This window comes from Schistocerca serialis, chromosome 2 (genome assembly GCF_023864345.2).
Source record: "Schistocerca serialis cubense isolate TAMUIC-IGC-003099 chromosome 2, iqSchSeri2.2, whole genome shotgun sequence".
Classification (NCBI taxonomy): domain Eukaryota; kingdom Metazoa; phylum Arthropoda; class Insecta; order Orthoptera; family Acrididae; genus Schistocerca; species Schistocerca serialis.
The window spans coordinates 713804158-713820604 of record NC_064639.1 but is presented as its reverse complement, the minus strand read 5'-3'; the positions used below and the strand labels follow the sequence as shown (position 1 = coordinate 713820604).

The 16447-nt window shown below is 39.4% G+C and overlaps 1 protein-coding gene across 1 annotated transcript in view; it reads left to right on the top strand.

Moving 5' to 3' along the window:
- LOC126455676 (ATP-binding cassette sub-family C member 12-like) overlaps positions 1 to 16447 on the top strand; it is a 518625-nt gene that overhangs the window by 366893 nt on the left and 135285 nt on the right. Inside the window, exons 21-23 of the mRNA XM_050091443.1 lie at positions 6711 to 6840; positions 8727 to 8880; positions 9101 to 9229. Of these exons, the coding sequence (XP_049947400.1) occupies positions 6711 to 6840; positions 8727 to 8880; positions 9101 to 9229 (413 nt within the window). The remainder of the gene's footprint in view (positions 1 to 6710; positions 6841 to 8726; positions 8881 to 9100; positions 9230 to 16447) is intronic.

Here is a 16447-nt window from a genome sequence, read left to right as displayed (position 1 = left end):
ATGCAATCCCAAATTTCAGGATCCCATATCACACATTGAAACTTTTGTCCTTGAGGAATAAGAGCAGCATGCACAACACCACCTCAAAAAACTCTCCACCCTGTACATTTCCTACTCCCACCTTGGACTACCACTATCCGTCACTTCTACAACAACATCCCCTCATAGCTGACAAACCCTGCCTTGCAGACCTATTGCATTTACACCATCCACAAATACTCCCTCCCACGATCATACAGAATCCAAAACTTAAACAGACCCAAAACACAGTCGTGGTTCTTTCCTCCAAAAGCTGTAGCCCCATAGAAGTATCAGTCATTTCCAAAGACCTCACCTTTTGCCCCACTCCCAAATTCATTTATGCAGGACTTGCTAAATACCTACTCTCCTTCTCATAATATCTACAGTGGAAACACTTTTTCACCACCAACCCTACCAATCAGTCTCAATCAAAGAATAGTGTTTAATGCCTGAATGAGTTCATTCCTCCATCCAACTGTGATCCATCCCCACTGCCCCCAAATCACCCCCTGTTAACTTTCCAGGATTTCTTAAACTCAAACCTTGTGTCACCATCATTCCTTAAATCCCCCAACATGCAAGCTAATCTTACATCCACAGAAAGAACCACTATCCACCACCTAAAAACTGATGCTGACCTTATAATCTTACCTGCTGACAAAGTCACCACAACTATTGTTTTGAACAGCAAGGATTACTTCACATAAGATGTCAGATTCATCCACCTACAAACCCTGACCCAGTGATCCCATTCCAGAAATCCAGCAGGATCTCCAGTCTCTCCTCAAATCCTTAGGTCCATTCCAGAACCTCTTCCCAGAGTCCATCTCTCTCCTAACTCCTACCACTTCCTGCACTTCTACCATCTACATGCTTCCTAAAGTCCATAAACCCAACCACCTCAGGATGCCCCATTATGGCTGGTTTCTGTGCTTCCACTAACAGAATCTTTGCTTTCATAGACCAACACCTTCAGCCTACTACTCACAGCCTACCCTCCTGTATAAAAGATACTGACCATTTCCTCCACCGACATTCCACAATTCCTGTTCCTTTACTACATGGTGCCCTGTTCATCATTATTGATGCCATCTCCCTTTATGCTAACATCCCTATTGGCCATGGCCTAGCTGCTATTGAACATTACCTCTTCCAATGCCGGGTGGATTCCAAACCTACAACTTCCCTCCTAGTCAACATGGTCAACCATATCCTCACCCACAATTACTACTCCCTTGAAGGCATCACCTACAAATAAATCCAGGGTAAGGCTGTGGGCACCCACAAGGCCCATCCTATGCCAACCCATTCATGGGCCATCTAGACCAGTGGTTCCCAGCCTTCCTTAGACCACTACCTCTCATCAGAGATATTATCTGCATCCCCCCTCCCCCCACCACACTGACCCATCAACCACTTCTTCCAACCATCATCAACTTTTACACATAACTAAACTATAGAATGAAAAAGAATTTTTTTTTTAAACTTTGTTTTTGAATTGATGAAACAAATGATGTTTAATTTGTGCATGTGGAATGTTAAATGACATTTAATGTGTGTGTGTGTGTGTGTGTGTGTGTGTGTGTGTGTGTCTTCTATAATGAATGATGAAGTAATTCCCTATCAACCTATGAAGAGTGAGTGCTACCTACAACTCAGTCATGAAAAATAACTATATACAGTGAGGGTAGACACTTGTTACAAAATGTGCTTTCTCTGCACTACTCCTCACCTTAACAGCATTTACTATACCCGCACCATGGATCCCCATTTAAAATCCATCTAGTTAAAATGTGTACACTATAGTTATTATTCATAAATCACCTGACTGTTGGACTCCTTCCTTCTGAAGTCGCAGGCTGTTAGTGCTTTGTGTCTGACCACTCTCATAACAATAATGATAATTCTGCGTACAGCACTATAATGTTGTACTGCCAATAGTTCATATATCTGTTTCAGAGTAAGTAGTGAAGCAATTTCTGGTCTAGTGCAGGAACTATCTACAACTTGAAGAAGACATTTTCATAAAATGCTTAGCGTTTGTTATGTATATCTTACTTTTACTTTCATATATATGCCATTCAGAGTCCAAAGTACATGTGTAATAAGTGGTCTATGTGAGGTGCCTGTGACCTCCACTGTATGGTGTCACATGTTTATGCTAGTAATGGAGGAAAAAGTAATTACTGATAACTTATATAATCAATATTAAAGCCTTACAAAATTATGATAATATTAATGATGTTTAAAAGTAATTTAGTTTCATGACTGAAACAGTCACACTCTTTCAATTTCTTGCCCCTTAGAAAATCTCATTTTACACCTTGTGGTGTAATTAACCCCAGTTTGGGAACAAATGATGTAGAGGAATCCTTTATGACCACCCAGAATCCTAGACTCCTCACCTGGTTCAGATTCAATGAAGGTGTCTCCATGATCTGCGTCGAGGGTGAGGACACCCTATCCACATTCCTCTAGAACCTCTACACCTTCTTCCCCATTCACTTCAACTGGTCCTCATCAACGCCACAAGTCATTTTCCTTGATGTTGACCTCCACCTCGAGGATGGCTACATCAGTACCTCTGTCTGTACCAAACCTAGCAACTACAAGCAACACTTCCACTCTGACAGCTGCTACACATTCCATACCAAGAAGCCCTTTTGTACAGCCTAGCCACCCATGGCTGTTGCATCTGTAGTGACAATCAGTCCCTCTCAAATTATACCAAGTGTCTCACTGTCTCACTGAGGCCTTCAGAGACAGTAATTACCCTCCCAACTTTATACAGAAACAGATCTCCTGTGTTTTATCCTCTCCAATCACCCACCACCTCCACAAGTCCCAATTTCTGGCCACAGAGGGGCATTCCACTCATGACTCAGTACCACCCAGGAACGGAGCAACTGAATCACATTCTCTGCCAGGGTCTCGACTACCCCTCATCATGCCCTCAAATGAGGATATTTTACCCACTATTCTTCCCATCCATTCCACAGAGGTATTATGCCACCCACTGAACCTAAACAATTCTTTGCCCATCCCTACACAACCCCTGCTCCCATCCCCTTGCCTCATGGCTCATATCCCTGTAATAAACCTAGATGCAAGACCTGTCCCATACATCCTCCCACCACCACCTACTCCAGCATGATCACAAGGATCACCTACCCCATCAAAGGCAGGGCTACCTGTGAAACGAGTCATGTGATCTACAAGCTAAGCTGCATTCTACATGGGCATGACAACCTACAAGCTGTCTGTCTGCATGAATGGCCACCAACAGACTGTGGCCAAGAAACAGCTGGACCACTTAGTTACTGAGCACTCTGCCCAACTCAACATTCTTCATTTCAGTGACTGCTTCACAGCCTGTGCCATCTGGATCCTTCCCAGCTTTTCTGAATTGTACAGGTTGAACTCTCCCTACAGTATATCCTATGTTCCTGTACCACTCCTGGCCTCAACCTTTGTTAATTGTTGTCCTTTACCCACCTAACCCCTTCCCTGTTTCCATTCCAGCACTACATAGCCCTGTGTTCCATCAATGTACCCACAGTCCAGAATGAGATTTTCACTCTGCAGTGGAGTGTGCACTGATATGAAACTTCCTGGCACATTAAAACTGTGTGCCGGCCTGAGACTCAAGCTCGGGACGTTTGCCTTTCGCGGGCAGGTTCTCTGCCATCTGAGATACCCAAGCATGACTCACGACCCATCCCCCACAGCTTCAATTCTGCCACTACCTCATCTCCTGCCTTGCAAGCTTCACAAAAGCTCTCTTGCAAACCTTGCAGAACTAGCACTCCAGGAAGAAAGGATATTGCAGAGGTATGGCTTAGCCACAGCCTGGGGGATGTTTCCAGGATGAAATTTTCACTCTGCAGCAGAGTGTGTGCTGATATGAAACTTCCTGGTAGATTAAAACTGTTCTGCCAGGAAGTTTCATATCAGTGCACACTCCGCTGCAGAGTGAAAATCTCATTCTGGAAACATCCCTCAGGCTGTGGCTAAGCCATATCTCCACAATATCCTTTTTTTCCAGGAGTGCTAGTGCTGCAAGGTTTACAGGAGAGCTTCTGTGAAGTTTGGAAGGTAGGAGATGAGGTACTGGCAGAATTGAAGCTGTGGGGGACGGGTCGTGAGTCATGCTTGGGTAGCTCAGTTGGTAGAGCACTTGCCCGTGAAAGGCAAAGGTCCTGAATTCGAGTCTCGGTCCAGCACACAGTTTTAATCTACCCACAGTCTTTTTACTTCTCTTCTTTTCTGTGCCCCCTCCTCCATCATGCCGCCCTCTGTCTAACCATCCAACTGCACCTAGATGCCTTACCCCCTCCTCGCCTCGTCCCTGTGTGATCCCACAAGCAGAATTTTGCTGTACCCCACTCCTACCCTACTATCTCTACCCCTACCCACCCTAGCCTCCACTTTATCCCCACTACCACATTTGGTTGCCTCATCATGCTCTGCTGCTCACAGTTTGGCCTTGCCAGTTAAAGACTGTAGTCATGTGTGTGTGAGTTGCTTTTGCATTGATGTGTGTGTCTGTGTTGTCTGTTCTGATCAAGGCCTGTTTGCTGAAAGCTGTTTTTGACAGGCTTTTTGTTGTGCCTGTCTGTGACTCAACATCTCTGCTATATGGTGACATATAATAATATATAATATTGTCAAAGTAAGCAGGATACTGAGCCAAATGTTAATTCACCTTTGTGTTAATGTATATTGTGTGAGAGAATGAAAGCAGCCATTCTAAAAACCTCTTACCAAAAACAGAAATACCCTCAACTGTGGATAATTCTTTTGGTATTCTCAAAAGTAGTTGAGAATTTATAGTGTTCCAGCATTGTCAAATATATTTGACAAATCACTAAATTAAATAAAGGGCAATTTGGTTAATTAAATAATTTTTAAGTAAAAACTTTCAATGCCTAGACTATAATTTTCTATCACAATTAAAGTTCAATAACTAGTTTCAGTTGCTATCTACAACTATTTTCAGATCTTTAACACATGTAAAAAACATAACCTAAGAAATACAAAAACACTGTAACACCTGAGCGAAAATAATGGAGAGCCAATGATGTAAAAGTGAACATTTGACAAAGCCATTTAACAGTGTAGTATAAACTATGTTAATATTTATCAGGTAACACACGGTTCAAAATATGAAAGGCAATGAATAAGCATTGGAAAACATCATGAGCTGCAGTCATGCAGCAACATGCATTCATAAGAACCAAAACAATAACAGTACGTAGTTAGAAACATTGTATAAGGCAGGGTGAGATATTTTCCTCTCATTTTATGACTGTTGATCATGTAGTTTTATTACAAAATTACTATGAATGTATGGCTTGTATGTTTACAGCTACGGCAAAGCTGGCAGTTTTTGGAACCATTGTGTATACTGTTCTTACAATAAACATGTTATACCATTGCAAGTAATGAGCTCTTGATCCAACTTCTACTTATGCGTATGACTGTCAACATGCAAAATTACCATATCTTATTCATATTTTTAGTGCTATGATGTAGTTTGATGTTTTTATCATTGGACACTCCTTACAATCTGTCTTCTAATCTGTTATTTACTGTTTGTTAGTGCTACTCTATTCTTTGATGTTCTTATCTATTGATCTTATCTATTGACTCTCACATATGATCTACCTTCTACATAGGGCACATTGCCAGTTAGCTATATAAGGCAGCTTCCCTGTCTTGTAGTTTTTAACTTCATTTCCCTCTTACTTCTATGGTTTCAAAATTAATTGAACTTAGGCACAAGCTTCGTGGATTTATACATGAATTAATGCCTAATGCGTAGGATCTGCTTCCTATAAATGGCATGTTGCTACTTCAAGACATAATACAGATACCTGCCTTGTAATTTTAACTTTATACCATTATTATCTTTATATCTTAAAATCCAGTTAGCTTTCTGGTCTGCAACGTGGCTTGATTACATTGACATTTTTAACTATGTACTGTTATTATTTTGGTACTTATGAATACATGTTGTTGCATGGCTACAGCTAATGATGCTTTTCAATGCTTATTCACACCCTTTCATACTCTGATTACCTCATAGGCATTAACGAAGTTTATTTTACACTGTTAAATGAGCTTTGTCAAATGTTCACTTTTACATCTAGAATTGGCTCCTCATTATTTTTTTGTGTGTTTTACTTAATTGTACCAATATTATGAGAAGAAAAGTTGCTAGTTACCATATAGCGGAGATTCTGAGTCACAGATAGGCACAACAGAAAAATTTTCACACCTAAAGCTTTCGGCCAATGGCCTTTGTCAACAATAGACACACATACACCCACCTATCTGCGACTCAGCATCTCCACTATATGGTGAATAGCAAGTTTCCTTCTCATAATATTGCTACTTAATTGTACTTAATTTTCTTAGGCTATGTTTCTTACATGTGTTACAGATCTGAAGATGGTTGCAGATAGCAACCTAAACTATTTATTGAACTTTAATTGTGATAGAAAAATTGTGGTCTGGGCATTAAATTTTTTACTTTTAAAAAATTGTTTAATATACCACATTAAGAGTGCCTTCTCACCCCAGTCCTCACCAGGTTTCACTGAATTTTGGTTAAAATGGCTAAGAGAAGAAATGATTTGCTGTATGTTTGATAATCAATCCACAATGAATATATTTGTGTTTTGTAGGTGACGGGAGCTGTATCAACTGAAACAAGTCTTTCCTGGATGAAAAAGATCTGTGACACATACATAACATGTATACAAAAGGAAACTACAACATCCATTCTGAACTGGTTTTCATTGCACTTGCACAACAGTAAGTGTGTTAAAATATGACACAAAGTTTGAAATTATTTTTGTGTTATGGAACACAATGGATACTCTTGGGTAAATATTTACAGCATAAATTATGTATATACTCATTGGCACGTTTTATTCTTAAGAATAAAAGGATATGTTTCATAGCCTCAATACAAGGAGAAAACTTGATGTGCACTGTGAACTAAAAACCTTAGCAAGGTGGAAGCTGATGGTTAACTTAGTTAATTATATTGATTGTCTACAGAAAATACTTCATCCTACTCCTCCCACTACTTTCCTAGAGTTTCTTGGCCTCTAAATTACCTGTGTAAGTTCTATCTATGTTTTGCATTTTCAGTCCTATGTTGCAAATGCTTCATGAACATTTTAGAGTTAAGTAATGGTATATTGTGTAGACTCATTCAGAATAATGTTGGGTTGTTTACACTTTTTAAATTACTTCTAGAACTTCTATAACCACATCGGATTTTGATTAAAGTTATATTATCTCTATTAGATTTCTAAACCTAATTGTTAGTTTGTCTGCAGATCAATGATTACTGCAAACTGGCAAACTTTTCATTATTCATGGTTACTGTTATGGATTGAAATTATCTAAAGTGAATGAACGCCAATAATATAGTTTTTACTAATTTTCAGACATCTTACAACACACTTATTTCCTGTTTATGAAGTGATTTCATTGTTCCTTAATTAGGCTGTATTTAATAGTCTAGCTTGACTAGATGACATTGGAACCCTGTGGTCATTACTGAGTGACTAATATGCACATATAAGTTATAAAAATGTACTGGTATGTAACATCAAAATTACATTATAACTTACAGAAGTGTATTGGCAGATTGTACATAAATAGAATTTGCATACCAATAAACAGAGCATTTCTGTATTCAGTAACTTACATATATTAATATTGTTTAGGCAGTGGCCAGATTATTTACATCAATGTCATGAGTGTTTCGATAGCATTAATCAGTGTTATTCAGTATAGGCTGAATTATAACTCTGATATGTTATCTGAAAGCTTATATTTCTTATGTTTACAGCAACATATTCTATTTAGCACTCATAATGGTAATGGTATCAATTAGATAAACACAGATCAGGTCTACTAATACTTTCAGCATCATATGTTCATTATTAATTTAACTTCTAAAGCAAGTGCATCATACTTAATATTTGTACACTACATATGTTGGTTATATTAGAAAATCTACTGCCCATTCCAGTACAAATTCTAGTTTTCTCACTATCCCATTTTAACCCACCCAGTTGGCTGTGAGGTCTAGCGCACGGCTTTCTGGGCAGGTAGTTGCACCAGTCCCCAGCACGAATCCGCCCGGGGATTAGTGTCGAGGTTCGGTGAGCTGGCCAGTCTGTGTATGGTTTTTAGGTGGTTTTCCATCTGCCTCGGCGAATGCAGGCTGGTTCCCCTTATTCCGCCCCAGCTACACTATGTCTTCGATTGCTGCACAAACAAGTTCTCCATGTACGCATACACCACCATTACTCTACCACGCAAACATAGGGGTTACACCCGTCTGGTGTGAGACATTCCCTGGGGGGGTCCACTGTGGGCCAAACCACACAATAACCCTGGGTTCAGTGTGGGGCGGCAGAGGGACTGCGGTAGTCGTCATGGGGTTGCAGACCACTGCAACTGTGACGGGGATGGAGCCTCTCCATCGTTTCTCGTTCCCCGGTTAACATAACATAACATAACATAACATCCCATTTTAAATTAAACTTTTTACTAATGCCAAAGTTACTCAGTCATAGGTCTTTGTAAGGACTCTGAGGCAGCAAAAAGTATCAGACACCATACATGTCCAGTAGCTTATATTTGAAATTGTAAAATAATACTGTTTTATTTTATTGCAGTTGACACATGGGTGCCAGAGTCTCTCATCAGTATTACTGGAAACATTGTGTTGCTTCTGGGTATTCTTACATTATTGGCATACGTATTTACATGGATTCTGCTACCCTTTTTCGTAGCTTGTGTCTTTGGATTTTTTGGTTATAGGATCTATCTGTGAGTATACAATTATGAAGAATTTTTTTTTGCTTTACAAGAGTATTTTAGAGATGAATTATGTAAAATAAATGCAGAAGCAAACTGATGTAATATTCTCTTTAGGTGGATCTTAGTCTAGTGTCTACTAAGTGTGAATCCTGTTTTGCAACATGAGTAATTTTCAACAAATGAATGAGACTAAAAATTGTAATTAATATTTTTTACATTTTATTTTAAGGATGGCCCTTCCAAATTTCCACAAACTGGAAACAGAATCTTCATCAAATTTAAATGCATTTATGACTTCCACGATTGAAGGAAGAACATCAGTTCAGTCATATTCAAAAGAAAATGACTTTATCTACAGGTAGAGTACTTAATCATAACAACATTAGCTCTGTTTTTTTTAATGAAATATGCCTTGTTAACCATTTTCACGAGGTATTTTTGCTTGATTTTTAAGCCTACACTCTGAGAGAGCCTTTCATCTTGTTAAATGTTTAAAGTAAAAAAGAGCAATAGGATGTAGTCAACTGAAATCAGGTAATTCTGAAGGAATTAGATTTGTAAATGAGACGCTAAAATCTGTGGATGAGTTTGGCTACTTGGGCAACAAAATAACTGATAAAAGTCAAAGTAGAAAAGATATAACTTGCAGGCTGGCAAAATCAAGAAAAGAACTTCTGAAAAGAGAAATTTTGTTAACATATAACATTAATTTAAAAATTAGGAAGTATTTTCTCAAGATATTAATCTGGAGCATAGCCTTGTACAGAAGTGAAACGTGGATGATAAGCAGAAACTAGGTGGTTTTCAAATGTGGTGCATTAGGAGAACGCTGAAAATTACATGGGTACATAGTACATAGATACTGAATCACATCAGGGAGAAAAAAAATTATGGTGGCAGTGGACTAATGGAAGGAATCAGTTGACAAAACACATCCTGAGATGTGAAGGAATCATTCGTTTCTTGGGTTGTTTGGGGGAAGAGACCAAACTGCGAGGTCATTGGTCTCATCAGATTAGGGAAGGATGGGGAAGGAAGTCAGCTGTGCCCTTTCAAAGGAACCATCATGGCATTTGCTTGGAGCAGTTTAGGGAAATCACAGAAAACCTAAATCAGGATGGCCGGACGTGGGATTGAACCATCGTCCTCCTGAATGTGAATCCAGTGTGCTAACCACTGCACCACCTTGCTCGGTCCATTTGTTGATAGAGGGAAGTGTGGGGAGTATAAATTGTAGAGGGAGGGTTACAGCAAGCAGGTTTAAATGAATGTTGGTTGCAGTAATTTTTCAGAGATGAAGAAGTTTGCACATGATTCAGCAACACAGAGAGCTATATAGTGGAATGAACTGTAGACATGCTTGGAGCCGGGGATGGACAACCAGGAAAGGAGCATTGACCACTGCCAGTTGTCAGCCTGCCTTGTCAGCACCCCTCAGCAGCAACAAGTCACTTTTGACACTATTCATTGTGTCAACACCCTGGGACCAGCCCTCAGGAGGCCACACTGGTTTGAAAAACTTCTGGATGCTGATAGCCACTTCCATTTTCCAGGAAATTGTGGGAAGATCCCTGTGTGTTTTTTGACAATTTGGATGTGGCTGCAACATTAGAAAATTGTAATAATAAGCAATTACTGAGTGTAGCTAAATTAAAGTTAACAGGAGGCACTAGCGCATGTGTGATGCATCATGAGGAATTAAGAGAAGCACAGTCATTTGATATCTTCAGGGGAAGTTTAGAAGAGATACACACGGTGTTACGCAATTCATGTTACACATTTCAAGAGGTTGTAGAGGGACATAGTAGATCTACTTTTACATAGAAACCCTTATGTGGAAACATCATCCAATGACACTATAGAGTCTCATAGCTATACATGCTGGCACCTGTAAATGTATGTATATGCAAGATGATTCTACAAAATTTCTGGAGTGATGGAGAAGGATAAAAATATCAATTTGAGGTAAGGGTCCCTGTACCAAAAATGAATGAGTTGAAAGTTACAAGCAAAAACTCTTCTGATACTGTACCTCTGACAGTGAATTACATGTACGTATACTGTCATTGCTAAGATTATAGCGTAGGCGACTTTCAGAGGTGATAGTATGGACCAAAACAAAAAAAAGTCATCCAGTAAACATGGGCTCGAAAATGCATACCTTAAGAGCTATTAGCACTTTTTCAGTGGAGGAGATGTTTTTCACAGTGGTGAAAATGAACAAGTGCTCATAGCTCCTCAGGTATGCATTTTAGACACCATATTTACCTGACATTTTTTTCTTGTTTTAGTCCATACTATTACCTCTGAAAGTTGCCTGCCCAACAATCTTAGCAACAACAGTAGCAATATATGCATTCCACTATTGGAGTATCAGAACTTTTTTCACATATAACTTTCAACTCATTCATTTTTGGTACAGGGACCCTTACCTCAGATTTATACATTTATCCTTCTCCATCACCCTGGACAGGTTGTAACATTATCACAGAATCATCCTGCATATACATACATTTACAGGTGCCAATGCTTATGACTTTTATTTTATGTAGTGTTATTCGATGATGTTTCTGGACATGGGTTCCTACATAAAACTTGATCTAGTAAGTTCCCTTTACAACCTCCAGAAGTGTGTAACATGAATTGTGAAACATCCTCTATATGAGGAAAAATACTTTGTGGTACCACCACGAGTGGCATATTGGGATTCTCTGGAAACATGGAGAATTGGTAAAATGTCTTGTAGACAGCATTCACAAAATTAATGTCAGTACATATGAGGTCAGTGATGAAGATAATGTGAAGAAGGCCATATTGCAGGTATCTGAGCAGAAAGTACTTGATGCATTTTTATTGGGTTTACAGCCAGAAATGTAGTGTAGTGTTTATACAGAATTTCCAAAGACTCCGAATGAAGCAATAGAAACAGTGGTAGCACTAGCCAAAATTGTTGTGGCCACCAAACCATGGGAAAAGAAAGTAATAGTTAACAGACTCAAATTTTTTGAGGAAATTAATTATAAGATTTAATAGAGATATCAAATGTTTTAGATGTGGTCATGCAGGCCATATGAAACGTAATTGAAGGGAGCAACAGTGTCATGCATGTAAGTGTTTTGGACATTCCAAATGGAATTGTATGCACAAGAGTCACAGAAACAGGAAACGTGTTCATAGGGTTGACCTTGTAACTTGTGATTTAATGGAGTAGTGTGTGGTATGTCCACTCTGCAATACTCCCAGTAAGAGTTAGCACAGACTTTTTTCTGACTAGTCACATGAAAGGAAAATTGTGCAACTTCTTATTAGAGGCTGATTCTCAGGTATTTGTGGCGAGTAAGGGTATACTTGACACAGTACAATTGAATCAGCCACATTGTGGCAGCAGCCATCGAGCTGAGAGGACATGCCGCAGTGCCACCAGCAGTAACATCAGCTGTCTAATATACAGTAAATTAATTTAGTCTTTCCTTTTTTCAGATGCTTCTACAAAGAAGTGAACTATACATGTGTATTTCACTGTGTAGACTAGTTGTTAGAAAATTAATTGTACTATTTGTTTTTGTGTATGTCTTGTGAATATCCTTGTATAGGGTGGCTTCCTAGTGTAAGTTTTCCCATCGCCAGAAACTCCATCACCCGACTAAGTTTTAATTTTGAGCTAGTAGACAGCATACTGATTAGATCCATGCACTCTAGTTTGAATGCAGAACTTTTAGGTAAACAAGGTTTCTAATAATAAATATCTGTAAATACATTAACCTCAGTAGAGAAATTTATTTCTGTTGCAGTCTGAGAGTACAGTGAGAAATCTGTACAGCAATTTTTAGTGTTACTTTGTTCTCCTTTGATAAACTTTGTATACAATTCAAACCCAGTAGCGCCATTTGAGACTTTACATCTATTTTATACATAGTAAGATATGGCTAGGGACTGTGCTTGTTGTGAGCGGTCACAGGGACAATTGGCTGCTGTCTGTGAACAGCTGGAAGCTGTGTTGGCTACCATCAACAAGCTTCTAGCTAATGCTCAAAGTTGAGAGTGGCATCGGGGTGCCAGTGATGAGACCTGCAGTACCTTTGGTATCATTGGAATCCCCTGGTGACCCAGATGTTGCTATGACTTCTGATATGCAACATCTGACCGGTCCATCCTCACTCCAGCGTGGATGGCAGACAGTGGTTGCTTCACGTGTCAGTTGGGGGGAGGACAAAAGAGGGAGCAGGCTATATGGCTGGCTCCCTGCATTTCAGCAACAGGTACGAGGTGCTACCCAGTGTTGATGATAACTCTGAGTCAGCATGAGATGCCTCACCTGTTGTGTTAGTGGTAGATTTTCCTGCCCAGTCTAGACAAGTACAGAGGGTGAGTATGCTTGTCATTGTAAGCTCCAGTGTTAGGCAGGTGATGGAGCCCCTCAGGGAGATAGCAGGCAGGGCACGAAAGAATTCCAATGTGCATTCGGTATGTTTGCCAGGAGGTCTCATCCATGATGTGGAGGAGGCCGTGCCGGCAGCTATCGAGTGCACTGGGTGCAAACAGCTGGATGTAGTGGCACATGTCAGCACTAGTGATGCCTGATGCTTGGGTTCTAGGCAACAAGCAACACAAGTAGTGTGCAAGCTAAGCTGTCTATTTGTAGCATTTTATCAGGGTTAATCACAGCCCTGTGGTTTGGAGCAGAGTGGAAGGTCTAAACCAGGGCTCAGACAACTCTGCAATGGTATCGGATGCAAATTTTTCAACCTCTGCTATCGTGTGTAGAACTGTAGGGTTTCCCTTAATAGGTCAGGTGTGCATTACATGTAGGAAGTGAATACTAGGGTAGCGGAGTACATGTGGCATGCAGATGGAGTTTTTTAGGTTAGAGAACCCTTCCCTTGCCTAGGGATCAAAGACAATTTGCCTGTTAAATCAGCCACAGTGACCTCAGAGAATCTTGGTCCTCACAGATCAGAGTTATAAAAGATTAATATGATGTTAATAACCTGCAGGAGCGTCCAAGGAAAGGTCCCAGAATTACTATTGCTTACTGAATGTTGTAATGCACAGATAGTATTGGTAACATAAAGCTAGTTGAAATCAGACATCAATGATGATGAAATCCTAAGCTCAGATTGAAATGTTAGAAGGTTAAGCACCAATGGTGGTGGTGTGCTTATTATAGTAAAAAATCTGATAAAATCTAGCGAGGTTATCATGCATTCCAAATGTGAATTAATCTGAGTGAAACTGAGTATCAAAGAATGGTCAATAATGGTGATTGGATGCTTTTATAGACCACCTTGGTCAGGATCTGTAGTCGTAGAGCGCTCCAGACAGAATCTGAAGAATATCATTAGTAATTCTCCTGATCATGCCATTTTAATAGGGGATGATTTCAACTTGCCAGGTATAGATTGAGAGTGTTATGCCATCAAAACTGGTGCCAGTGACGGGGATTCATGTGCATCGTTCTGGATGTCTTGTTCGAAAATTACCTTGAGCAGGTAGTTAGAAAACCAACTCATGAGGGTAACGTCTTAGACCTCCTAGCAACAAACAGACCTGAAATTATCAAATCAGTTAACATAGAGGAAGGTATCAGTGATTGTAAGGCTGTGACAGCATCTATGACGATGGGTCCTACAAGGAATGATAAGAAAGGTAGGAAGATATATTTGCTCAGCAAGAGTGACAGGATACAAATTTCAGAATATCTCAGCAGTCAGCATTAAATATTTGGTGATGAGGATGAAGATGTGGAGAACAAATGGAAAAAATTCAAAGCTATCATTGAATGTGCCCTAGACAAGTATGTTCCAAGTAAGGTTTTAAGGGACGGGAAAGAGTGACCATGGTTTAAGAGCCATGTTAGAAAAGCACTACGTAAACAAAGAGCACTTCATCTCAGATTTCTCAGATTCAAGAGAAGTGAAAACCTAGCTGACAAACAAAAGCTGAATGAATTGAAGATGAGTGTAAGGAGAGCAATGAGAGAAACATTCAATGATTTTGAAATTAAAATGTTGAGTGAAAACCCTAAGAGATTTTGGTTGTATGTAAAGAATCAGTAAGTGGATCAAAATCATCTGTTCATTCTCTCAGTGACCACACTGGCACTGAAACGAAACATAACAGAGAAAAGGCTGAAATACTGAATTCGGCCTTCTGAAGTTGATTCACCATGGAAGATCATAACACTGTCCCTCCTTTCAATCATCATACAAATGAGAAAATGGCAGATATAGGGATAACCAATCATGGAATGGAATTGAAACGAAGCTACAATCGCTTAGTAGTAGAAAGACATCAGGACCAGATGAGATACCTATAAGATTCTATAAAGATTATGTGAAAGAACTTGCTCCCCTTCTAGCAGTAATTTATCATAGATCACTTGAGCAATGAAAGGTACCTAACAATGAGAAAAAAGTGTATGTTGTTCCCATTTTTAAGAAAGGCCATAAGACAGATTCACACAATTATAGACCTATTTCATTGATGTCAATCTGTTGCAGAATTATGGAACATATTTTATGCTCAGAATTATGATGTTTATGGAAAACGTACATCTCCTCTATAAAAATCAATATGGATTTTGCAAACAGAGATCCTGCAAAATTCAGCTTATTCTGCTCCTCCATGAGATCCATAGTGCAGTTGACGATGGCACTCAGGTTGATGCCAAGTATCCTTCATTTCAGTAAGGCATAAGGCATCTGACACCATCCCACATTGCCATTTAGTGAAAAGAAATACAAACTTATGGAATATCAAAGCAGACTTGCAATAGGATTCAAGACTTTCTTGCAGATAGAACTCAACACATCACTCTTAATGGAGAAAAATTGACAGATGTAAAGGTAATATCTAGAGTTCAGGAGAGTGTGATAGGACTGTTGCTGTTTACTATATATATAAATTATCTAGTAGAAAGCATCGGATGCTCTTTAAGACTATTTGCACATGATGCAGTTGTCTATATCAAGGTAGCAATGCAAGAAGATAGTAAGAATTTGCAGAACAACCTGCAGAGAATTGATGAATGGTGCAGGCTCTACAGCTGGCCCTGAACATAAATAAATGTAACATATTGCACTTACATAGGAAAAGAAATCTGCTACTGTACAGCTACACTATTGATGACAAATAGCTGGAGACAGCATCTGCCATAAAATATCCAGGTGTAACTATCCAGAGTGACCTTAACTGGAATGACCACATAAAACAGATAGTGTGGAAAAGCAGATACCAGACTCAGATTCATCAGAAGAATCTTAAGGAAATGTAACTCATCCACAAAAGAAGCAGCTTATAAGGTGCTTGTTCACCTGATTCTTGAGTATAGTTCATCTATCTGGGCTCCTTATCATGTAGGAGTGATAGAAGATATAAAGAAGATCCAGTGAAGAGCGACTTGTTTTGCCACAGTATCATTTAACTGGCAAGATAACATTATGGAGATGCTAAGCAAACTCCACTGGTAAAGGTTATAAGAGAGGTGTTGTGCTTCACAGAGAGATTTGCTATTGAAATTATGGGACAGCACTTTTTAGAAGGAGTCGGACAACATATTACTTCCCCCATACATACA